The sequence below is a fragment of the Hippichthys cyanospilos genome, chromosome 12 (genome assembly GCF_059441005.1).
Source record: "Hippichthys cyanospilos isolate Australia breed blue-spotted pipefish chromosome 12, RoL_Hcya_1.0, whole genome shotgun sequence".
Classification (NCBI taxonomy): domain Eukaryota; kingdom Metazoa; phylum Chordata; class Actinopteri; order Syngnathiformes; family Syngnathidae; genus Hippichthys; species Hippichthys cyanospilos.
Window position 1 is genome coordinate 383,080 of NC_142380.1, and position 24,064 is coordinate 407,143.

The following is a 24,064-nucleotide window of genomic DNA, read 5'->3' on the forward strand; positions in this document are numbered from 1 at the left end:
AGCGAGGGTTAATGTAAAGGTGGTCAGTTTACATATTTTTTTCGAGAAGGCCTTTCGTAACACAAATGACGTCAAGCCCCCCCCCCCTACACACACACACAAAGAGTCACATTTACGCCCTTAAAGCTAGCACAACGCAACGACCTGACAGTTATCCTTTCCAACCTAAGGTTTCACCGCGAGAAAGAGCCATCAAACTGCCTTCGTACGCACTGTGCCGCCATCTGCTCCGAGGACGCGGTCAAGCCGACTCGAAGTGTTGAACTCGAAGTCCCGGCTGGAGGCTGTTTTAAGCTCGGTGTAAAGCTAAGGCTGGGTCACATGGGCTCCCGGGGACTAATCAGAGGGCCAAAAATGGGTCACGTGTCTCCCACAGGCCAATCATACGGCTCCCTGGCGTGTTTATGCTGGTCTTTTCTCGGCCGGAGAGGAGGAGGACGAACGAACTGGCAGCTATGTTTTCAAAAGGCGGCGGTGAACGTCACACTGCCGTAGGCTACGGTTAACGTCCGAGCTTTTTCCCCCTTTTTGGAAGCGGGGGCGGGTTGGGGTGGGGGGGACGAACAGACGAATAACGGTTTCACGTCAAGCTAGCCACGGATGAGTTGACGGCGGCCAACGTAAAAGGTAAGGCGGCGCGGCGCGGCGGGGCGCTTGTTGTTTATGCCACTGACTGCGCGGCGCAGCGCGGCGAGGCGGAATCGCGCTAGTTGCTGCTAGCCCCGTGCGAGCGCCAAGCTAAACTGACGTAACTGACGTGCGGGAAACGTCCTTTTATGTCTTCTTACGTAGGAGTGCCACGTATGGTTATTTTTATTCATGAACACTCAACCGTAATATTTACGTATATCTGGCCAAGCACGATGGGCGTGAAAAGAGGGAAGTATCCCCTGGCATGATTGAAATAGTGGCGCTAGCTCAGTTAGCTTTCTAGCTGGTGGGGGTTTACGCTGGCAAGGGTCTGCGGTGGTGGTTGGGCTTTTGTCTCACCGAGCCGGGCCTGTTTTGTCCTCACGTTTAACACACAAAACGTTCGCTAATTTAATAGCATGCCAATTGTATGTATGCGGAGTGTTGATTGCTTAGCGTCATGACGGACGAGTCGTCGGACGTTTGCGGGCCAAGGAACGTACCCCTGCCCTTGTGTTTAGTGGGTGCCGACCCTTTGACTACGTAGAAAACCAGAAGATGGTTTGCGACCATTTGAAATGGACCATAGAACATCAGGAGTGCGGTTTTGAATAGTCAGGATCCTCGCAGGCGGGCAGGCAGGCAGTCCAGCCTGCCCGTGACATGTTGGGGGTGTGTTGCCTGCTGATACAAAAGCTGCCTGTCTTTTTACATGGCTGCCACTCACGCTGAAACGTCTGCCTGCACTCCAAACGGTCACTTTAGAGGCGATTAAAACCACCAAGGTTGAAAGTGGGGCTCGGGAAGATGGCAATCTGAATTTGTTCCGCTTTGCATATGGAAAAAGTAAATGGGAATGCCATTATTTAAAACAGATTGTTCTGTGTTTTGTGCGTGTGTGTGTGTTCCATATGGGACTTGCTTTTTCTCCAGATGGAAAACAAGCTTAAAAACGGCTTTTTTTTAATGCAGATAATAATTTTCCCGAGCGTCAACACCCAAAGAAATATATCTTTTAAGATAAATCATGTGAAATCAAGCTATTCTGTTTAGCACTATATACACATTTTTCTTAGCATACTGAATATGATAACCTATTGAAAGTAATTATTTTCTTATTTAGGCCTTTACAGCAATAAAAAGTTCATATTTTGTCGCTGATTAATGTGATAACTGAATGAAAGTAACTTTTGACTCAAAATGACATCACACGTGCTCAGGGCTTCAGTAACAACCAATCGCGGCTCACCTGTTTTATGCCTTTAGTTGTGACGTAAACAAGTTGTTAGCTGAGCACATGTGATGTTATTTTCATGCGACAGCAAAAGCAAAATAATTCATGTTAGACAAAATATTGACTAAATGTATCTTTAAAAAGTTAAACATATGTTCAACATTTATATAGTCAACAATCTAACAAAGAAAAACGAACCATCGAGTGTCATGGCCCCCTCAGTCTTCACAGTGACCTCTGCAAAATATTTGTGGCTAGCGAGCACATACCTTGGGTCAAATGTTTCCAACAGGTCGATAAGTAACTCAGCATTGGCCGTTCCGTGTACTACGGGAGCCGCTACGCGTCCAAATTCGATTCATGGTAGGACACTGCGTAGCGGGTGTTAGGCACAAAATGCAGAACGCGAAGGTTGAGCTTGGAACTAAAGTAAGTGTTTAATTGTGCTATCAGTTGATGCCGTTCAATATTTTGCCTATCGATTGAAGTTTTCCACCCTTTGTTACCTAAATATATTTGGAATGCACATCGCTAGCGCAATAGTGATCAACGTTTCTCGGCATGGCCTTGGGACGATTATCTCCCTGCTTTCCCTGGCTTCGACCCCACAAGGAGCCCCGCCTGCCTGTTGGGCCGCTAGTAGGCCCTCCCGCGACACTGCCGTTTGCTGACAAACCCACCAGTCCACACCTTATTTACTGTGCAAGGAGAAGGGCGTTAGAAAAATGGCCCATACCATGCAGGTTGCTATGTGGGGGGGGGAAATGATAGATGTTTTTGTCATTGGTTTCAAATTTGAAAGATGACTTGGTAGGGTTCACTGGGTTCGTTGCATTTTTTCAATCCGTTTTCATTATCTTTTTTTTTTTTTTCCCTGTTTCGTTGTCACGATCTCCAAATGACCTGAGCTTGTCTGATTTTCAAACGATGAAATACCTCATGAAATATGCGGTCACATGAGTTTAATCGTATGGCCCCAAAAAAAGAGAATGAGATTGGAAGGTACCTACCTCCTTTGGTCTGAAAGTCACGGTCCGGTTCACATTGGATACAGCGGGGGAACAAAATGCAAAACATAAACATGCTGTTCTTCTGCGTAAGTAGGAACACATTTAATGACAATTCGAATGAGTGGCAAAAAGGCTGTATGCAGTACATTATCCAACAAAGGAAAGATTTTTAATGTACGTATACTATTCAATAAAAAAAAAAAAGTGTACCAAAGAGCTGCATGAATCCGTTAACAGTTTGTTTTCTTTTTAGAGAAAATACGACGTAACGGCCATTGTCTTTTATTAATCGTACAGATCAGATTTGATGCAGTAGAAATGAGGAAATACATTGGCGGGTCGGCGAGAGGGACGGGGGAAAAGACGGCAGTTAGCGTCGCCGTTTCGGTGCGGTTACGGCCAACGCTAATCCTTTTTGTTCCATTCAAGAGTTTGTTTCTAGCTCACTGCTTGGCCTGATTCATTCTGCAACGACGCAATACTTCACACGCAAACTGAGACATGAGCGTTGCCACGGAAAGCTTCCTTGGTGATAGTACCCTCGACGATAAAAGCTGTTCTGACTCCAGTCCAAAAAGATTCCTAAGTCGTTTGTGACGGCCTCTTTGCTTCTCTCCGCGTCGTGGCCGATTCATCAGCAGCCTTGATGTCTATTGGTGAGGTATTTCAAAGGTGCGCTTTTACTTTAGAAAGCAATGACTGAGCCAGTCACTGAATCGCTTTCAAAAACATCGAGTCTTCACGCGTCGTTGGCACGCGCAGATTTGATTCATTGTTGTTGCATGTTTTTTCATCAATTATTGACACCAAATAAACGCCAATTATTAGTTGACAAAAGATACAATTCTTTTGTAAGGCGCTCTAATGCAAAATATTGTTTTATCCCATTCATCGATAGAATAATGAGTTCTAAACTATTTGATGCGGCAACAACAAGGTCTGTCAAAAACATATTTTTGGAATGGATTATCCAATCTATCTTTCCTTCGACGCTGTCCTATAGTCGCTTTTAAATCGCTCCCGGTCAGTATGGTCGCCGTTACGCCAGCATCAAATATTTGTGTGATATAGATCCGTGTCCATCCGTGCGCATCGGATTGTCGGCTTTATCGTGAATACCTGGCCCAATGTGCGTACAGTACTGTATAACCTGCATGCCATACGGGGATAATATAGCCGCCAGACCGTAAGCCTCTTAAGTTGGAGAACAGCCCATTGACCAAGGGACAATTACATAAGACGCTACACAAAGAAATTGAATCGATCGTGACGAAAAGACAAAGCGCCTGTTTTCATTAAAAAAAAAAAGACACTGTATATTCCCGTTTTGTCCTGTTTTGTTTTTCTCGCGGCTCTTCATGACTTTGTTTAAATACAAGTATACAAAACTCTCCAATAATTGAGGTCAGGTTTGGGCAGCTGAAGAGTTACTACAAATTAAGATGATTTGAATGTCAAATGCAAGCACAACAGTGACATTAGCCTCAACCTTTATCACCTTTGTCATCTGGAAGTCTAGTCGGGGCGGGGCGGCGCGGCACAGAGGTAGACTGCTTAGCCGCTTCACGTGCTGAGCTGGTGGATTTGGCTCCGGCCCTCCTTTTATCATCTTGATGGGTGGAAATCGAAACCGGTTTACCTGATTGAATTCAATTCAATTCCATGTCATGTCAAAATCGAATACATTTTAAGAAGGATCGTCGCACGTTTACCTAGTTTGGAAATCAGGCCAATACAAACTGTTTAAAAGGGGAATTGGGCACAAAAAAGTAGTTGTTGGTTATCCTTTTTTTTTGAAGGTAAAGACAGTTTTCAAATTTTGCATTTTTGCCAGACACTTAATAATTAGCTTTTGACGGGCCACGTGAAACGTTGACTCGCGCCATTTTGAAAGGCACGTTTATCACGACGAACTACAAAGAAGTCTCACAAGACCCAAGAAAAAGTCCATTTTGGTTTGAAACAGCTATTTTGCCATTTCCCGTGCAAAGTTAGAAAAAAAAAAAAAGACCCACTGTATCAGTTTAACACTCAGTCACAAACATCAGTGGATAAATGAATCGCGACAGGAGCCAGGCCCACAATTGAAAAGGATGTTGACTTGTTTTGGTTTCAAGCAGCCACTTCGAACACGTTAGCGCCCTCGGACCCTCCAAGGACACATAATCGTTCAGCTACGTTGGTCACAACAGAACCAAACAAACAAGGAAATGTCAAGGACCTATACCTGGAACTGAACAGAAAATCCGCCGTCTCGGTTCGAAGCAGGCAGCCATTCTCACTCAAAAATTCAGCGGGCAAATGTGCAACCGTAGGGAACGTGAACCAGTATCGAGGACCCGTGGCCGGATTGAATCAGGAAAGGTGTCGTTTCAAATGAAAGCAGCCGCATCCTGCAAATTCCGGGGCTCCTACTTTTTCTAAATGAGCCAATCAGAAGGTGTTATAATAAAGGTGGAGATTTAGCATCGGCCGTCGGTCTTATTTGGCTTCGCCATCTACCTCGCATCGGCTTTCCCCTAAATATGAATGCTACGTTTAATAAGGCTTTTGTGTTGACCGTCGGATGACATGGCCGTTTTGCTCCAATCCATATTGGTAACTGTACACCGCCAACAGCAGAGCACATTCCAAGACCGAGCCGGTGTGTAGCCGCTTTTCGAGAGCATTCGTGGAGACCTCGCATGTGCGTTGAGGTGGGAGGAGTTCGCCCATTACACAACATGGACTCGCAGCGCTCACTGGCGCGCGCGTCCGACTGTTGTTGTTGTCGCGCCTCGTCGCGTAAAATGCCGCCGTGCAGTCGTGTTGTCATGCTAACTGACTTGATCCTTTGACAGACCGCAGGAGCGCTGTCGTGTTGTCGCCAAAGAGCAGAGCAGCACTATTGCGCGCTGCCCTCAAATACCGTATTGAGGAGAACGCTGCGTTAAAACAGTCATTAGAAATTTAGCAAGTCAATCCTTTTATGGGAATAGATGAATTGACTTTTGTGGAACACGAGATGGACAAATAACAAAATCTCAGGACACGCAGACTCGTCTCTAGCACCCAAAATGAAATGGCGAGTTTGCCGTTTTTCGGCAAACGTCGGAGAAGGGCATTAAACCGGGATTGGCCGATCGGAGGTCGGACCCGCGGTGTACATCCGGCTGTAGTTGTCGCCGTAAGAACCCAGGAACTACTCGCTATTTGTAATTGTTTTAATGCGTTGGATACACTCATGCGTTTCTTCTTCCGTCGGCGGAACGTCCTCGCATGGACTCCGAATGCTTCCCCGGTCGTGTGAGCTGACCTCACTTTAGAACGGGGACACGTTCCGCGCCTGGGTCTTAACCTTTACTCTAATGCCGCCAACCCCCTCCTTCTTTTTAACCCATAATGGCCAGAAAAGGCTTCATTGTTCTCGTCCGCCACATGCATACGCGATCATTAACCTACATTCGCAGTAGCTGCGCTCGACTTCTTCAGGCTTGCGTATCTTGCCTTTTTTTTCTCTCTCTCTCTCTCTTTCCAATGTACAGCTACGCAGGGGTTGTTTCGAGCGGAGAAAAGGGGGGGATCCTCCGACGACGGAAATAAGTCGGAACCGCCGGTCAGTTGACTGGTACTTGTGTTATTACTTTGGCTGATGCAAAACGCTTTCTCGGTTGACATTTCAACAACCGAGCCAATGATCCAGCTTCTCGTATACAGTGGCTACCAGAAGCTGGCTGTGTCATTCACCTTGCGCAGGTCCCATGTTGTAAACGTTGAAACGTGCCTGCAGAAAAGCTCAGCTCGCGTCGGGCTTGACAGCATTAGGCTAGTGGGATGGAATTTCCCATGATTCTTAGACATGAGACCAAAAAGTACTTTTAGTTCCAAAATCATAGACACGTTCTAGCAATTCTATAGATAAAGATGCATTTGAATTAAAAGACAATTTAACGGAAAAGCCGATATCCGTCCGTGCTTAGGGCGCGGCGGAATAAAAGGCGTGCTATTGTTTTTGGAGAAAAATAAAGGATTTTTGTCCTTCTTTTGTCAGTCTATAGCTATGTTTTTCTGAATTGGGATTTTATTTTGACTTTAGGAATTATTGTGAGGCTACATCACAGAAGTTAAGTGTTCTCGTTTTACTCATCATCCAGCTAGATACAGTTTGTCTTGCTCCACTTGACTTTTTAATGGAGGTTATTGTTGTCAGGCTTCACTGACTTAAACATTCCTCTCTTCTGGTTTTTGTTTGTTTAGATGAATGTTGAAATATGGTCTAGAAAGATCTGCTCCTTTCAACGCCAAGATCGCTGTCCTCAAATCACAATGAATTGACAGAATAACACAACTGTCAGAGGTCTTTGGCAGCCGTGCCTTTTTGTCATCCGAAATGTCGCCATCTTTCTCCTCTGTCTGGCCGGGGACTCTGTCGATTCGTTTACACGGCCAAAAGACTTCTGGAAGCCAGGGCACATATTCTGCTTTCGCACTGTCTGGGTTGAGGACGGACGGCAGATGCCCGAAGGCCCAAAAAACGCACCATTCATTAGTTAGTTGCGAGTATTTTTAAGACTAATGAAAAATCATCCCTCTCCACGCGTTTCAGTACTCAACGTGAATATTGACAGTGACGCTGACATAGACAATCACCCGGCAAGAACCGAAAGAAAACGGGAACCTAAATACACTCAGAAGTGACTGGGCAAGCAAGGAACACCTGGGATGACACAATAGGAGCGGGGAGCTGATTGGCAGACGCGAGGGAAGCGGGTTAACAAAGACAGGTGCCTGCGCCTGAATCGCCTGCGCCTCGTACCGGACCCCGGGAAAAGCCGCGCCGGCTAACCCGTAGTCTTAACCCGCCATGGTATGCCATGGCTGCTCCCTTTTTATTTCTATTGCCTCTGCCGCCTTCACCGCCTGCAAAACCCGACAAGCCACAGAGGGCCCGCTGCTTTCTCATCCGGTGAAGATTCCGTAGAAGTCATCCATTTGTACGATAATCCGAGACTACGTGATAATACTACCGTTCGCAACAACTAAGGTTAAAAAGAAAAATGCACGACATGGCAATACACGGGCAAATGTCTCTCCGCCGGAAATATTCTCGTATTTCATTCTTGTATGAAAGTAAACTCTCGTAATCGTAGCGGTGAGGTGAGTCAAAACTCGACATTTGCAAACATCTGCTTTTGCTTTGGAAAACAATATTCGAAGGTTTTAGCTGATTTATGGCATGTTTCAGTCCAGCAGCCAAATCGTTAAAAAATGTGTTTTCTGAAGCATCAGATTGAAAAATGTCCATTTATTTAAAGGGGATTTCAAAGCAGAAAGTTTCAAATCCACAACAAACTAATCAACAGATTATTCGACTGTTAGAATATCGTGTTGCATCCCTTCGGTGCCATAAAATGTTAATTGCATTGTTTGAAGGGAAAATACTTGATGAAAAAAAAAAAAAGCGTCCTTATGAAATCCATGTTGCGCATGAAAAAAGACGCTAAATACGCTAATAGAATAACTGGAACCCGAGTTAGTCGTATGGACGAAAAGTCGTGCCAATTTCTCGGCGAAGCCCTTTTATCGCCGCCCGGCCAGGGCGGAGGTTTGCATTCTCCTCCGGTGTGCCGTTTAATCACATTTGTTGTTGAAGGGCAATTCCTTTGTGTCGGCTTGACGGCGTGCCTAGTGAAAACACACATTTTAAATAACACGTCATCGGCGTTGGCCAGAAGCCTCGAGTGCCGTCACGCTATAGGGGCGTCTGGATCTCCGCGGGCCTTTGTTGCTGCCCCGGCCCCTCTTTCTCCCTCACTCCCAACTGGAGTAATCGGGCTTTTTTTGCGGCCGCCTTTGTCCTGCTCCTCATTAGAGAGTCGGCGGTGGAGGAGGGGGCGGCGACCGGGAAGCGATGCGCACCCCCGCCTACCGCTTCTCCACCCCTACACCATCATTTCGCCTGGCGCCAAACAAGGCTACGAGCGCGTGACGGACGGCTTGTTTGTTGTCGCGGCGAGTGTGCTACGCCCCCACGTTCTCGTCACCATCGCGATATTCCAATTTCACGCAGTGCTTGCTATGGTTTTCCTTTGCGCCGCACGTATGTCACACGTCCAACCTACTGCGGCTGCTCCCTCCTCTGCTGCGTGTCAGGCCCCCGTCGCTATTCTTAGCCCTCGTCCCATGCTGCAGTCGCAGGATCAGGTTGCTACGCCGGATGTGCCTCATACGGCTGCACCAACCTTACGTTTAAGCTTCCCAAATCCCACCCGGCGCGGTGCCGCGCGCCGGAGCTACTCCTTTAGCGGCCTTATCTCCACTGTAAACGTACGTGTTCGTCATTCAAAACTGGCGTCATGATACGGGAGCGTTCACAAATCCAAGTAATCACACTGCGTTAGGACAACTAATAACGCTTAACATCCCAAGACGACGGTTTGTATCGTTCTTCTCACTTGTATTGCGACGTCTCTCCTGTCTTCATTGTTACTATCGTTGTAAGTGTCAGGTTCACCTGGGACATTTTATGAACAAAAACCAGAAGGGAGACAAGTAGCTTTTTCTCACGAGGAGAGAGACCCGCATCTTCTCAGATCCCCTTCCAGTCTGGTTATAAAAAATTACAAATTGGGAATTGTTAAACAACCACGAAGCTTCACCTTAGGAAAGTCAACTTTTCTAAATGCTAACAATCCACAAGTATGTGTGCGACATATAAACTGTAGTTTCAAAATTGTATATATGTTTTTTTAGTTAGACACCATTGGAGGAAGATTGACCCGTCAGCCGCATTAGCAGAGTCACGTGATCTTAATTGATCCTGAAAAATGTTAGTCGCTGGATGAGTTGGGTCACATTTGTTGAATGGGGAAGATGTTGAACTCCTCAACTGCTGTTTCTGTGCATTTTCACCTGGCAAAAACAACCACTTTTGGTTGCCCCATATGGAGTTAGTAGGGGGACCGGAGAAGCAGCCAGCCTGCCCTTTTCACACGCTTTTGATATGGCCGGCCCTCAAATAGCCTGCGCGAGCATGCCAAGATGGTTTTAGCCGCCGTCCGTGTGAACCGCGCCGAGGTTTGATCCGGACACGAAAGGGCCTAAGGTTAATGGCGGCGCCGGTCGGGCCAACGGCGAGCTGGCGAGGGGCCCGCGCGCCTTCATAATTGCGCTTGCCACCGCCCGCCCTGGCCGCGTTTGTCTTCCGCCAAGCAGCCGGTGTCGCTTTTAAGGTCGGCCGCTCGCCTCTGCCCATGAAAGCGTTTGCCGACTAATGGCGGCTCTCTCGATGGCATCCAGCGGGGGCGCGTGCCGCGTCTGGTCTCGCTCGTGCTTTGAAAAGGCAGCAAAAGTCTTGAATTATTTATGAAAGGTGCGCTTGTCAGACTCAGTGGCAGTTGCTCAAACTCCTTACCCGATCATATTACTAAAATCCTAACTTCCATCCCCACGCCATCGCTTTTTGAATTCTTACTAACCCTTATTCTAAATCGTAGGTGTGGAACTCCGGTCCTCCAGGGCCTGTATCCTGCATTGTTGTTGTTGTTGTTTTTTTGTTTTTTGGTTTTCACTCCCCGACGCATCCGATTCAGATGATTAGCTCATTCGCGAGCTCCGCAGGAGCTTGAAAATGATCCTGATCATTTGAATCAGGTGTGTCTGAGGGACAAGGTTAGGAAACATGCAGGATACCGGCCCTCGAGGACTGGAGACATTAGGATCCTATCCCCATTTTATCGCAACTCAAGTTTAGGCAACTCCGAGCCCCGCCACACCCTCAACTATTTCCTCATTTGTAGCACTGCCTCACGGAGTCTCAAAAGTTCCCCCAAAAATCCGAACCGATCCGCATTTGATGGCAAACCGGATCGAGGCACGTGATTTAGCAGGACAAACTATTTCATCCCCGCTGACGACCAGGGGCCGTGCTTGAACGGCAAGCGGAAATACGTAAACCGCACAGGAGTTTCCCATTTTAGAGGCGGTCTGTCGAAATACTTGCGTTTTTTCAAGACCCATGATAACCTTGTACGTAAGCTACAGCGCGCTGAAAACCGGCCGCGGTTCAACAGCAAATCCGTTCCGGCGCCACTTCACAGTATGAACAAAGTGTACGAGGAAGTGTGAGGAATATGTCAAACGCCACAATAATGACTACCGCTTTAGAAATGCTCATTAAATCTTCATGACGCAATCGAAAAAACCTTGCCGAGTCATTTAGCAAACGCGGGCCGTGCCGTGACATACCTACCGCGGCCGGTGAACGTCGGCAACACATCGCAAACACGGCGGCCTACGTTTTGTTTAGGCTGAGCTGTGGCCGAATAGACGCGTTTGTCGTACGGCGCGCACAGTATTTGCTTTCAAATAGTCCATCGGCTTGAAATCTCCATGTGTTTTTAATCCTATATTGTCAAGTCTTTCAAAGTTAGCCTTGTGGGATATTTGGAAAAATAATAATTGGGATATGTAATTGAGACATTTATTTGCTGATATTCCACACCCCAACCCTCCACTACCCCCTCGTAAAGCTACTCCTAGTTCTAAAGCCTTGATGCAAGTCCGGAAGTCTGCCTGATATTTTGCGGAAATTGCGTGTGATTTAACACACCTTTCACGTGATTTAGCAGAAAGTTTACGTTCACATGATCTGATTTTTTTGCTAATTGTGTCGGAGCGGCTCGGCGGAGCAGGGGCGACCAGTTCAGGGCGCCCCCCGCCTATTGCTGGGAAAGGCACCAACGAGCCCGCTGTCCTTGTGAGTCTAGGAGAAAACGTGCGTGAATTCACCTGAAATTTTGCTTTCAGGTGCGCGATGAACCCGCTGTGCCGGAGCTAGTCGGATGCCACGCCATGGCCAAACCCGGGAGCGACAGAGATGGCGCCATGGTGGAAAAGCAAGCGGGAAAGAAGGTACTGACATGACAAACCTTGGCGCCTTACATTTTATTATCCCTTAGTTGCCTTTTTCTGAGTTTGATCTCGTCGTCCTAAATGTCAGACGTTCATTGGCTGGCGAGCTTAAAACCACTGTTGTATTTATAGCCGCTGCCGTGAAATTCAAGACGCCGTATTCCCTAATTATTGCCTTCTGTTTTCCCACACATTCCATACGTCACAATTTTTTTTTTTCTTCTTCCCTCCGCCGAGTCAAAACCGGACTCCTTCTCCAGTCAACAATCCCTGATTTGGGGCGCCTCTGCACTTTTTTTCCTCCCAAAAAGCTGAGGTTATCTTGACATTTTTTAGACTATGTTGGAAAATGTTTCATCTTGACTAACTTTGCATTTGGGACATTTCACACAGAGAGCCTGCAAAATAACCACAGCTGAGGTTCAACACTACAGCGCAATAAAATGTCTTAAACCAGTCACTGCTGCGGATTGCCGATGGAGACCATTCTTAGTCAGTTCTTTTATTGATTCTAATTGTGGGAAGCAAATGAAATAATGAAGAATATCATCATTGTGAAGGAACATTTTTGCAAGTCTGATGATGACGAATCGGAAGTTTCATGTGATTTTTATGGGAGGCTTGCGAGATTTGATTCGAGACGTGATTTGGTGAAAGTGTCTTTTGATTTTCGTGGCCACCTCGCGTGATTAAACAGCAGTAGCAGACCGTTGGCTCGCCGCTTAGGCCGCGGCGGCGAGCGAGCGACGAGCTCGGGCTAACTACCGTTGCGGTCAAGCACCCCGCCGTCTCTCCCGCGTCAGTAATCATCGCCTCGATTGCAAGCAGTGAGCTTCAAAGGGTTAATGAGTGATTGACCGATTGAAAGATGGAGAAGCCAAGCCAAGCTGACGTCATTTACTAGCAATGATTAAAAGAATCGTTAGTTGGAGCGGCCAAAAATGTGTGTTTTGACATTTTTGCTCCGGCTCCTCAACAGTGCAAAGACAAGTTGTCCACCTTCACCAAAACGCCCAAGCTGGACCGGAGCGAGTTGCTGGGAAAGGAAGGGAAAGTCAAGTCTTCCATGAAGCGCAAGCTCTCCTTCGCAAACAGTCCGCCGCGGACGACCGCGGAGGAGCGAGACTCGGACACCGGTAAGGACTTCTTCTTCTAAGCCTAGCCGCCGGGTTGCCTCGTCGTCCGGCTGGCCGTCGGCTCGTTCCGGCTACCCGATTGTCATCGGCGTTTGGGGGCCGTCGATCGAGTGACCGGCGGTAGTCGAGTTCATCGGCTGAGACCGAAAGTTACGGCTAACCGTTGATGGAGCGCACTGTGTACTTAGATTGCGATTGTAATACTACAACGGAGTTTGCGTTGGGTCGGGAACAAAAGGTCAAACGCAATCCAGTGGGCGTTTTTCTGTAAACACGTTTAATTATGTAAAAAATTAAGCGGAATATGTGCTGAAGCGCTCACCACAAACTCACAAATAAACCCAGGAGTATCGCCAATGGGCCAAACGGGCGCTGCGCCGATATTGAGCCGTTTCACACGACTGACCGCGTTTGATGTACGAGCTCAAGTATCACGAGCCTGGTTCGAGGCTGAGCTGCGTTGTGTTTGTTTACGGAGTTAGCAGGCATCTCAATGCCCTTTATAACTACCTTTTTGCCCAAACCCGGTATGTGACAGTGTAGTCTTTGATGTCTGAAGCGCTGCAACGATAAAGTCCCACATCTTTAGGTCTGCAGAAGAAATATTTTTTTCTTCCGGGTGCAGGTGCAGGTGCAGGTGCAGGTGCAGGTGCATGCAAAATGCTAAAAGTAGATGAATGTTGGAAAATGAAAGCGAAACAATCTACATTACAATCAGGAAACATTACAGACCGAGTAGTTTGACATTTTTCGGGACCTCTTAAATTCTGGAGGTTTCCTATATATCTAGGTTCAAGAGTGAGAGTGTGCCGGTGACTGGTGGAGAAACAGGAAGTGAGATACCTGGCACTACAAAAGCAACTCAAAAGGGGCTTTTTTTGCCTTTTGTTGTTGAAATAAATGTCTGGGTGCCCAACAAAATTCGGATCTTACAATACGGTACAGTGTATGTTTTTAATTTGACTTTGCTGCAAGCCGTATGCGAATGCAGAGGAAATTACGCCGCCTCTTTTTAAAAGAACAAAATGGCCAATCGACCGTAACGTTTTGCGACTTTATTGGTCATTGCGTTTCGCTTGTCATCCCGCTTCCATAAATACTCCCTGCAGTCATTTTGAAGCCTTCATCTGGTTTCTTCTTTTGTCCGCGCATGATCTTTGAGGGCGGTCGCGGACAACTCGCGCGTGGGCACGTCGTTGTCTTTTGTTTTTCCGAGGATGTGAAATTTTCAGAAAGTTGGCTTGAAAAGATTCTCCTCTGCTTCCATGTTGGACATAAACCCAAAACGTTGAACTTGTGCAACAGGCTGGTCCGCTACCCTCATCAACCGGTCTCGGTGTGTTTGGTTTGGATTTAAATGCTGTAATTACAGTCAAGTGTGCCGTCGGGCGTTTTACAACGCTGCCGCCCCGCTTAGCTTTCATCTACCCCGGAGGCCGACGCTTGGCGTAAACGGTGACGGCGCCTCACAGGCTGATGAGAATCGGCGGGCCCAATCACGGCGTTTCATCCGCTGCCGTGATTTTCGTCGGCTTTGTTTTCTTTTAATGGCCAACGTCATGCGATTGTATCTTTTTTTTTATATATATATATACAACCGAGATAAAAGGTGGACTACTACCCAAACTGGTCATCAATCAGCGAACAAATAAGAGCAGGTCCCGAGTCATAAACAAACACTCACCAGCCGCCAGTAGCCTGCCAGAATAACTGTACTAAAGCTCGTGTCTTTTTTTTTTTTTGCCTCATATCGAGGAACAAGGCGTCATTTGTTGGAGTTGCTGATCATTTCATCATGTATTGGAAACTCGGAGTACACTGCATAGACGCAAGCAACGGACGCACTGTTTTTCACTACGTTTTCACCACGTAAAATCTTTCAATCGCCCCAAAAAAATCATTTTAATGGATTATTTTTAGGGTGGAAGAGCAAACATTAGTGAGCTCTCCATGTAACTCCCAGTGGAACATCTTAAAAAAATGGAGCAGGACGTCCTCTCTGATGTATCACTGTATACCAGCTAATTAACCCAAGCGTGCATTTCGGCACTTTTCCACCCGAATCGATGCGAATTGCGCTACTCATCAATTCGCGTTGTTTTTAAATGAGATATTAGTGGACGGAGCGATGACAGCGGAGGGCAAAAGGCTGGAGTTGTCCGCTCCCGCCCTCCCGCCCGCCCGCCCGCCCGCCCGCCCGCCCGCCCGCCGCTGTGTGTCGCCATGACTCATACATAATGTGTGTACGTGAGCGGGGCGAGCGTTTTAACGCCGTGCTTTCCCACGATGCTTTGCACCGCAGATGAGTCAGACCCAGGCCAGTCGGCTGAGACCTGGGGGGAGAGATTAGCGGCCCCCTGCCGGATGTACGCAGGTAATCTACTGATGCTACCGGCGCCGCTGCTATTGCTGCCCTCCACGGGTCTCTCTCTCCCCCTTTTTCCGCCTCACCCGCCCCAAACACACAAGCACGTGTGTGTGTGTTTTCTCACCCTGCATCTGCCCGCGCATGTGTATCGTCACAAACTGGGGGGGACTGCGTTTTCAACCCCATACTTGTAATCTACTTCTAGATACAAGGTGGAGGGCCTGTAAACGACACAAGAATCTCCATATGCCTCCATATGTAACATGTTGTTTTTGTTTTGTTTTGCTTTGCTTTGCAGATAAGGATGGACCAGATAAGAAGAAGGTGAAAAAGGAAGCCGGGGGCAAGAAATCGCAAGCTTCCAACCTCTTGTTTGGCTACCCGCTGTCCGAGCGCAAGCAGATGGCTCTACTCATGCAAATGACGGCCAACAGTCCAGGTTTGTGTTTCGTTTCCTGGCACGGAAGCTTTCACTTCAAGGGAGGGCCCCCCGCGCACCAGCGACGCAACCAAAAACGCGCCTTGTGCGCTCAGCCGCAATTTTCTAAAAAGGTTTTCACCATACCAACGATCGTTGGGGTAGTTCCCCCATCGAACGCTTTACGACAAGTAACGGTTAGCAGGTAGTGTAACCTTCTAAGTTTTCAACAAAAGAATAGAGCAACATCTGTCGACGGGCAACATAACAATACTTTCACGATCATATGACATACGCTCTGCAAAAAATCGGTCACCAACAAGTGACCATTTTCATGTGCCTTCACTTGTTTCTGTTATACTGCATTTGGCCAAGGGCCTCACTCCATAAGGAGCAGCATGCTGTCAGTTGAGTTGAAGCAAAAAATGTTTCAGTGGTATCATTTATGTATGTTTTTATAAAGTGCAATGTTTCAGAATGCTATTTTCCTCATTTTTACATTGTCAATGTTCTCTATATCTGTTTTTCCATGATAGATTCCACCCCCAGCCACCCCTCTCAGACGACGCCGGTGTCCAAGAAGGTCCCCAGCAGCACCTCGTCACGGCAGAAGGACAAGGTCAACAAGCGGAACGAGCGCGGCGAGACCCCGCTGCACATGGCCGCTATACGGGGCGACGCCAAGCAAGTGAAGGAACTCATCAGCTTGGGAGCTGACGTCAACGTCAAGGACTTTGCAGGTGGGACGCCGAGGCCAGATACTCAGCATCTCATAACTTTTGCTGCGGTTATTAATGGCACAAACATTGAATATTTTCTGCGCGATCATAAGAAATATTTGAAACAAGCGTTTTACTATTAGCAAGGGAGCTTCAATTTTTGGGGCGTAACAGATTCAATGGTGTTCAAAATGGAAATTGAAACCGAATCGAATTCTCCAATCGCCGAAAGCCCGGCTCCGATAAACGCTGTTTATCCTTTGTTAGATGACTTAAAAAAAAAAATGTGCGGGTTTGTTGAACAGGTTGGACCCCGCTTCACGAAGCCTGCAACCTGGGCTACTACGACGTGGCCAAGGTCTTAATAGCAGCTGGCGCCGAGGTGAACACGCAAGGCCTGGATGACGACACGCCTCTCCACGACGCGTCCAGCAGCGGGCATAAAGACGTACGACCCTCCTCAATTCACCGTTGAGCTCACGTTTAGCTCGGGTTCGTTTGCCTGTTTCCTGCATCCTGTTTTGCGTATCCAGATTGTGAAGCTCCTGCTACGCCATGGCGGAGATGCCTTCCAGGCCAACAAGCGCGGCGAGCGGCCGGTGGACGTGGCCGACTCGGAGGAGTTGGAGCAGCTGTTGAAAGGAAAGGCGGCGCTCTCGGACCAAGAGGACAGCTGGTCGGGTACGAGCAAGCTTTATAGTCATCCCGCGGCGTAGCGTCCGTTTACAGCCCGCCGTTTTGCCTCGCAGACTCAGAGGATCCGCCGTCTGTCAACCCGTCCAGCGCGGATGACAACACGGAGGACTCGGATGCAGAGAAGGACTCGGACGCCAAAGCCAAGTCGTCGTCGTCGTGCGTGCCGGACCTGGACGAGTATGAGTTTAAGGATGAGGAAGAGGAGGCTGACTTGAGCAAAGCCCTCAACGACCGCCACATCCTGCGGCGCGAATTGCGGCAGACGGAGAAGGAGGGCAAGGAGCGCAACAACGCGGCCGGGAAGCAAAGCGCCAAGGGGGAAGGCCCCTCCAAGTCCAAGAAGCCCAAGATCCCTCGGGTACGCTGCGGCTCAGACACGTCCAGCGACGAGCGGGAGAGCCTCCCCGACAGAAGGAGCTCGCCCACCTGCTCGCAGAGCTCCGAGGGCGTCAAGGCCAGAAAGGACAGCGGCGAGCAGAAAGACAAGGGCAAAGTCAAGAGGAAGATCAAGAGCCAGAATAAAAACAAGGAAAACCAAGAAGACGGGAAGGAGAACAGCAAGACGCTGGTCCTCCAGCTGGCCACTGTGTCCGAGAGCACGGACAGGGGCCGCGAGGAGGACTCCTTCAAGATGTCCTTCAGCCCCAAAGACGACTCGTCCGTGCACCTCTTCCACTTGTCCGCCATCAAGTCACCCAAACTCAACCACGGTCTGGCCGACAAGCACGCGCCGCTCAAGCAAGAGAATAGCTCTTGCCCCACCGATGCCATCAAGTACAACCACTACTCGGACGCCGACTACTCTACGGAAGGCTCCAGCGCCAAGGCCCACAAGCACAAGGAGAAGAGCAAGCACCACCAGCGGGACGCCGAGCGCGACGAGGGCCGCGCCAGCCCCTGCAGGGAGGCCGCCGGCCCCATCGGTGCCGAGGGCGCCGCGCGCAGGGCGGAGCCGGACGTCAAAGCCGCCAAGAAGCACAAAGTCAAACACAGGGAGAAAGACAAACATCGGAGGGAGTATGAGGCGGAGCGCAGCCGTCACAGGCAGAAGGACGCCAGGAGAGACGGCCACAGGAATCTGGAGTTTGACAGAGAGTTCTGGAAGGAGAACTTCTTCAAAAGCGACGAGACGGATGGCTCGCCGCCCGCGAAGCGCGAAGCGGAGGAGCACTGCTCCCTCCGCAGGATGTCGGACGGCTCCCCCTTCAAAGAGGAGAAGAACGCCAAGGAGAAACATTCCGGCGGCAAAGACAAGCGGCCGAGAGACGAGCGCGACAGGGACAAGGCGGTGAAAAAAGAACGTCGGGAAGAGAGGGGGAAAGAGCGCGACGACAGAGGCGAGTGCGGCGGGCGCATTCCAGACGCCGAGCCGCCGCAGAGCCACGGCGTAAAAGAAGAGACGGACGAGAAGCCCGTAACTCTCGCGGCTGATCAGGAACATCTGGAGCCCGCGCGTGAAAAAACAGACAAGCGGCTCTCGGGAAAAGAGAAAGAGCCGGAAAAAATGGAGAAAAGGCATGCGGACAAGGAAAAAAAGCTCAAGCCGGAGCAGGCGGAAAGAGATCAGTTGGAGCGCTGGAAGGAAAAAGAGCGGTCCGGGGCCGCTTCCTGCCACTCGCCGGCTGAGAAAAACTACAAGGAGAGCGATAAACTCAAGTCTCTCCCCGCCGCAAAGAAGCACGAAGATAGCCGAAAGAATCGAGACAAGCCGGACAAACGCTCCGACAGAGATTACGGCGCCGCCGAACACCGGGAAAAGGATCGCTCGGGTTCCGATAGGAAGAAGCCTCCGGAGAAAACCGCCGATTGCGGCCGCTCCAAGGAGAAGGACTGCGAGCGAAAAAGAAAAGACAAGCTGAAAGACGGAACTCTTTCGTCCGGTTCCAATTTGAAAGTGCTTCTCGAAGAGAAGAAGGCCTATCCCCCCGAAAGCGGCAAGTCTTCCTTCACCAAATCCAAAGAAGAGGCGGCCAGGATGCCGGAGAAGGACCGGGACCGGAGGGAGCGAGACCGAGATCCGGACAGACACAGGGACAAGGACCGACAGAAGGATCGCTCCCAGCAGACCAAGATGGGCAAAGTCAAGGCGAGCGAGACGGACGGCGAAAAGCCCAAGGCCAGAACCCCCGCTGCCGCAACGCGGGACGGCAGGCCCAAAGAAAAGCGGCTGGTCAACGATGACCTGATGCAGACTAGTTTTGAGAGAATGCTCAGCCTAAAGGACCAAGAGATCGAGCAGTGGCACCGTAAGCACCTGGAAAAGATCAAACAGAAGGAGCGGGAGAGGCTCAAACAGAGACCTGCGCCGGAGCCCGGGAAACCCAGGCCGAAGGACAGGACCAGGTCAGACGCTTGCTTCGGCAAAGAGCTCGCGCGCTCCAAAAGCTCGGAAACCTCCGACGCTCACGGCAGAGAGAAATCCTCGAAAGATGTTTCCGGTCTCAGGACCGCGTCCCTGGACGGAAAGGGCTTGCCCCCCGTCGGCGCCAAGGTCGCGTCGGCTGTCGAGAACTGCCCCGGCAGATCCCCGCGTCCCGACGGCGAGCATTGCGGCCTCGTGTCCAGGTCCGTGTCTCTGGTGTCGGTGGCCAGCTCCGAGGACTCTTGCCAGGCGGCGACCACGACCCCTAAGCACGCCGAGTACGACTCCGACGTGAACCCGGAGCCGGCCGACGCGCAACCCGCCTTCCTGCAGTCTTCGCTGGTCATCCAGGCTACCAGGTTGCCGCCCGTGCCGGAGAAGGACTGCGCCGCTCTTACCGACGCGCGGCGGTCCGCGCTTCCCGCCAGACACCAGTCGCCGTACCTGAGGGCTATCCTCGACGAGGACGCAAACGCGGCCGCCGAAAGCCGCTCGTCCGACAGTCCGCCGAAACCCCACGCGGAGGGCCCGTGCGCAGGGGAGACGTCAACGGAACGGGAAGAGGCCGGCGTCGGTCGGAAATGCTCAAATGCCGAGCCGCCCGCGGATCGCCAAGGTGCCGCCGGCAGCTCCTCGCCCGACGGAGAGCCTCCGAGTCTCACGCTCTGTGGCAGTCCCGCGATAGAACCCTCCGATGCCGCCGTCCTCAGGGACATACCCTGCCTGGAAAGTCCAAGTTCACAACCGGAAGCCGCCAACGGGGACTTAGACGCGCCGTCGGCGCCTCTGTCGTCAGAACCGCCGGAGCTCACCGACCCTGAAAGCTTTCGGCCGGGGGAGCCCGTCCCGGCAGACGGGCGGCCGGCGGACCCTCCCGCTCAGCTTCTGGACCAGAAGGATAGAGCGAAAACCACGGATGGCGCGGATGCCGAAAACGTCCCCGAGAGCCTCGAGACGGGGGCCGCGGAAAGCCCGGTACCTTCCGCCGACACCGCCGAATCCCTCCCGGGCACGGCGTCGCAATGTTGGCAAGAGAGTCGGGACCCCAAACCCTCCGACGTTCTCCCCCGCGACACTCCCGCCGAGTTGTCGGACGACGAAGCGGGCGCGGCCAAGGACCGAGAGATGCGCGGCGTCCGGCAGGACCGGGAGAAATCTCAAAGTCCTTCGCTCCGAGAGCACTTGACGGCCGGGTTGTCGTCCGAGTTTGGCCCGGAACCCATGGAAGCGGACCCCCCCGACGGGAAGTCGGACTCCTCGGTTGAAGACTCGGGTCCGGCCCCCGCGCCGCCGGCGGGCCCCGGCGACCTGAGCAGCAACAGCAGCTGTAGCAGCAGCAGTAGTTGTAGCAGCGGCGGCGGCAGCGGCAGCTCGTCCCCCCAGTCCCCCCAGTCCGCCCAGTCCGGAGACCAAGAGTCGGACGGCTGCGGCGCCAAGCTCAAGCTCCGCTCCTCGGACGAGGACGCCGACCTGCTCTTGCCGCACCCGCGGAAAAGGAAGATGCCTAAGCCGCCCTCCTGCCAAGCGGGTCCGGCCGCACAGCGGGACCGCCGGCGGGAAAGCGGCGAGCCCGCGCTTCAGCCCTCGCTCGCCGCCATCGTGGCGTCTGTCAAGCTGGAGGAGATCGAGCCGTACCAGACGGAGCGCGCCAACCCTTACTACGAGTTCCTGCACATCCGGAGGAAGATCGAGGAGAAGCGCAAGGTGCTGTGCAGCGTGGCGCCGCAGCCGCCGCAGTACTACGACGAGTACGTCACCTTCAACGGCTCCTACCTTTTGGACGGGAACCCGCTCAGCAAGCTGTGCATTCCCACGGTAAGCTCCTCGCTCCCAGCTCCCCCGCCGCGGAAGCCGAGGGCCTAACCGCGCGAATGTCTCGGACAGATAACGCCGCCTCCCTCGCTGCCCGAGCAGCTGAAGGAGATGTTCAAGCAGCAGGAGGTGGTCCGCATGAAGCTGCGCCTGCAGCACAGCATCGAGAGGGTGAGCGAGCGGGCGAGCGAGCGAGCGAGCGAGGCGAATTTCCCATGATGGCGACCCATCGTGTTTTCCTTCTCAACAGGAGAAGCTGATCGTGTCCAACGAGCAGGAAGTGCTGCGCGTGCACTATCGGGCAGCCAGGACGCTGGCCAATCAGACGCTGCCGTTCAGCGCCTGCACCGTGCTGCTCGACGCCGAAGTCTACAACATGCCCCAAGACGTTCAGGTGACAACCGTCGGGGTCGCGCCGCCGCCGAGCCCGCCTGACCCGCGCGCCTCGGCCTCGGCCTCGGCCTCGCAGGGCGACGACGGCAAGACGTCGGTGAGGGACCGCTTCAACGCCAGGCAGTTCATGTCCTGGCTGCAGGACGTCGACGACAAGTTTGACAAGCTCAAGGTGAAAGATGCAACCTTACATTCATTGCATTACGAGGATTACGAAATCAAAACGCACGCGCACCGGTGCATTTATTGAAATGATTGGATTCATCTTTTATTTATCTCTGTTTAATATTCGCAAGAGACGAAAGAGGATTAACGCCAACGAAGAAGATCTCGCTTTTATTTCACAATTCTAACTTTTCTCCCAAGTCAGAAATCTCACCCGGGTCGGATGTATTTTAGTCATTCGGCGGAACATATAAACACCGTATGAATGGAAACGAAAGCAAATTCGGAATTTGCGGGGTCCCGCCCCTTCTCGTTACATCTTATTTAAGTAGTAGGACAATTGTACGTAGTAGAATGCTGTAAGACTGAATGGCGTAAATAAAAGAGAAATACACAGCTCTTAACAAAATATCAAGATATGATTCATACATTTAAGTAGCGCTGTTTTTAAGCCTTCCTTTGAACACAATATATGTACGATTCACATTGCTTTTGATCTACCCGCCCACAAATATTCCCATTCATTATTATTAAGAGAATAATAAAGTCTAGAATTTTGACATAAAAGGCGGAATGCGGCCAACCTTTTTTTTTCTTTGCCGGTTCTGATCCTCTCCTGTAGTCAAATCCTGCCGTATAATGACAAGAACTTGTTTTTTCTTAAGCAAGTAGTAAAATTCTGTAGCGTAAATACAAGTACTTTTTTCAAAAATGAAGCAACCGGACCTATGTCTACGTCAGTTCAAATTCGGTGTGCCGTAAAGCGCGGGTGTCCAAGTCAAGGCTCGGGGCCAGATGGGGCCCGCCCACCAGACGCTCATCGCGGCTGCGGGTTCCCGGCTGAAATGACGCGCTCGCAAGTTGTCTTCAAGTTTGGAAAAAACCGGCGGGCTTTGAAAAAGTTGGCGCGCGCGATGTGCGTTTCCCAGACGTGCTTGCTGATGCGCCAGCAGCACGAGGCGGCGGCGCTGAACGCCGTGCAGCGTCTGGAGTGGCAACTCAAGCTCCAGGAGCTGGACCCGGCCACCTACAAGTCCACCGGCATCTTTGAGATCCCCGAGTTCTACATCCCGCTGGTGGAGGTCAACGACGACTTCGACCTCACTCCCATATGAGCGCCGCGGCCAAAAGGCCAACCAAGCACTTGAACGCTCGGGACCCCCTCGGAGGGACGCCGGCCCGGGGGAGCCGAAGGCCCGGCTCGGCCGGCGTAGGAAGCCGGGGCGCCGCGCGGGACGCCCAGCGGGACGCCCAGCGGGACGCCCAGCGGGACGCCCAGCAGGACGCCCAGCAGGACGCCCAGGCCTCCCTCCGGCGCCATCGCGGTGTCGCCTTAAGCAGGGTCACTTACAAACACGCGCAAAACGTTATTTCGAGTTACGCGTACAGATCGTGCGCTTTTTTTTTTTTTTTTTAACTTATTTTATACCTACAAGAACTTGTGCATTTGTACATAGCGAAAAAATCTGTAATTACTCTTATTGTTTGGAAAAGCGTTGTACAAACCAACAAAAAAGAAGTACTCGTTATTTTGATTGTAAAACGTCTCCTGTTTGAATGGACCAAAGTGTTTGTTTTCGCTGCGTTTTCCTCTTTGTCCGTGACGTCTTTGTATGCTTTTTCACCGTCTTTTTTGTTTTTTGTGTGTGCGGGTTTTCATCCCTCTGTCACAAATTGATGCTGTGCATGCCTTTTTTCCCCCAATTCTCCCAAATCTTTGTTTTTCTTCCCTCTGTGCTCACTCCTCCATGTGTATGCGCATGTGCGCGTGCGTGCCTTCCCGCGTGTACGTTTTGAGTCCGTGGAGGAGAGAGAGGGAGTTTAAAGATAACCAGAAAACCGTTTCAACGTGAGATCACAGCAAAAAGCTATTTTTTCAACATAACAATGCCTTTTGATGAACGATAGTTCTAAAAAAAAATGTCTATTTTAATATTTACTTGTTACATGACCTGTACATACTTGTAATATATAATTGAATAAATTTTATTTGTTGTGAAACTAAAACTTACTCTTGATGGTGTTTTTATGGAACCATTTTTCAATTAAAAAAATATGCATAGAAAGTCATGAAAAACACTTCATAAATCATAAGCCTTATCTTTTTAAATGTATTCAATATTTATATTGTGGCGAGGCGAAGAAAGCACACGTTGCTGTGCTAGTGGAGATCTTTACTCTTCGCATGCCATCACAAAACTGATACAACAAAGTCCAAAACAGCAAAGA

The 24,064-nt window shown here is 50.5% G+C and overlaps 1 protein-coding gene across 4 annotated transcripts; it reads left to right on the top strand.

The window, feature by feature from the left end:
* The first annotated feature begins 429 nt into the window (after window positions 1-429).
* ankrd12 (ankyrin repeat domain 12) lies at window positions 430-23,842 on the top strand. 4 transcript variants are annotated; one of them, XM_088430506.1, is made up of 13 exons: window positions 431-627; window positions 11,662-11,766; window positions 12,746-12,902; window positions 15,205-15,276; window positions 15,569-15,709; window positions 16,225-16,428; window positions 16,713-16,855; window positions 16,941-17,088; window positions 17,157-21,280; window positions 21,350-21,448; window positions 21,528-21,671; window positions 21,747-21,842; window positions 22,765-23,842. In XM_088430506.1, exons 2-13 carry the CDS (start codon window positions 11,707-11,709, stop codon window positions 22,948-22,950), a joined length of 5,574 nt encoding a protein of 1,857 aa, XP_088286632.1. In that variant the 5' UTR covers window positions 431-627; window positions 11,662-11,706; the 3' UTR covers window positions 22,951-23,842. The 4 variants fall into 4 exon arrangements, with proteins under 4 accessions (XP_088286630.1, XP_088286631.1, XP_088286632.1 ...); XM_088430504.1 differs by having other exon boundaries at window positions 430-627; window positions 21,528-21,842; XM_088430507.1 differs by lacking the exon at window positions 15,205-15,276.
* The last annotated feature ends 222 nt before the right edge of the window (window positions 23,843-24,064 follow it).

Bases quoted from the DNA above. Each gene is read 5' to 3' on its own strand.
- ankrd12 (XM_088430504.1), top strand. From the start codon at position 11,707: ATGGCCAAACCCGGGAGCGACAGAGATGGCGCCATGGTGGAAAAGCAA. The intron at 15,710-16,224 runs GTTTGTGTTTCG...TTTCCATGATAG, and splicing joins AATGACGGCCAACAGTCCAG to ATTCCACCCCCAGCCACCCC. The intron at 16,429-16,712 runs GTGGGACGCCGA...TTTGTTGAACAG, and splicing joins CAACGTCAAGGACTTTGCAG to GTTGGACCCCGCTTCACGAA.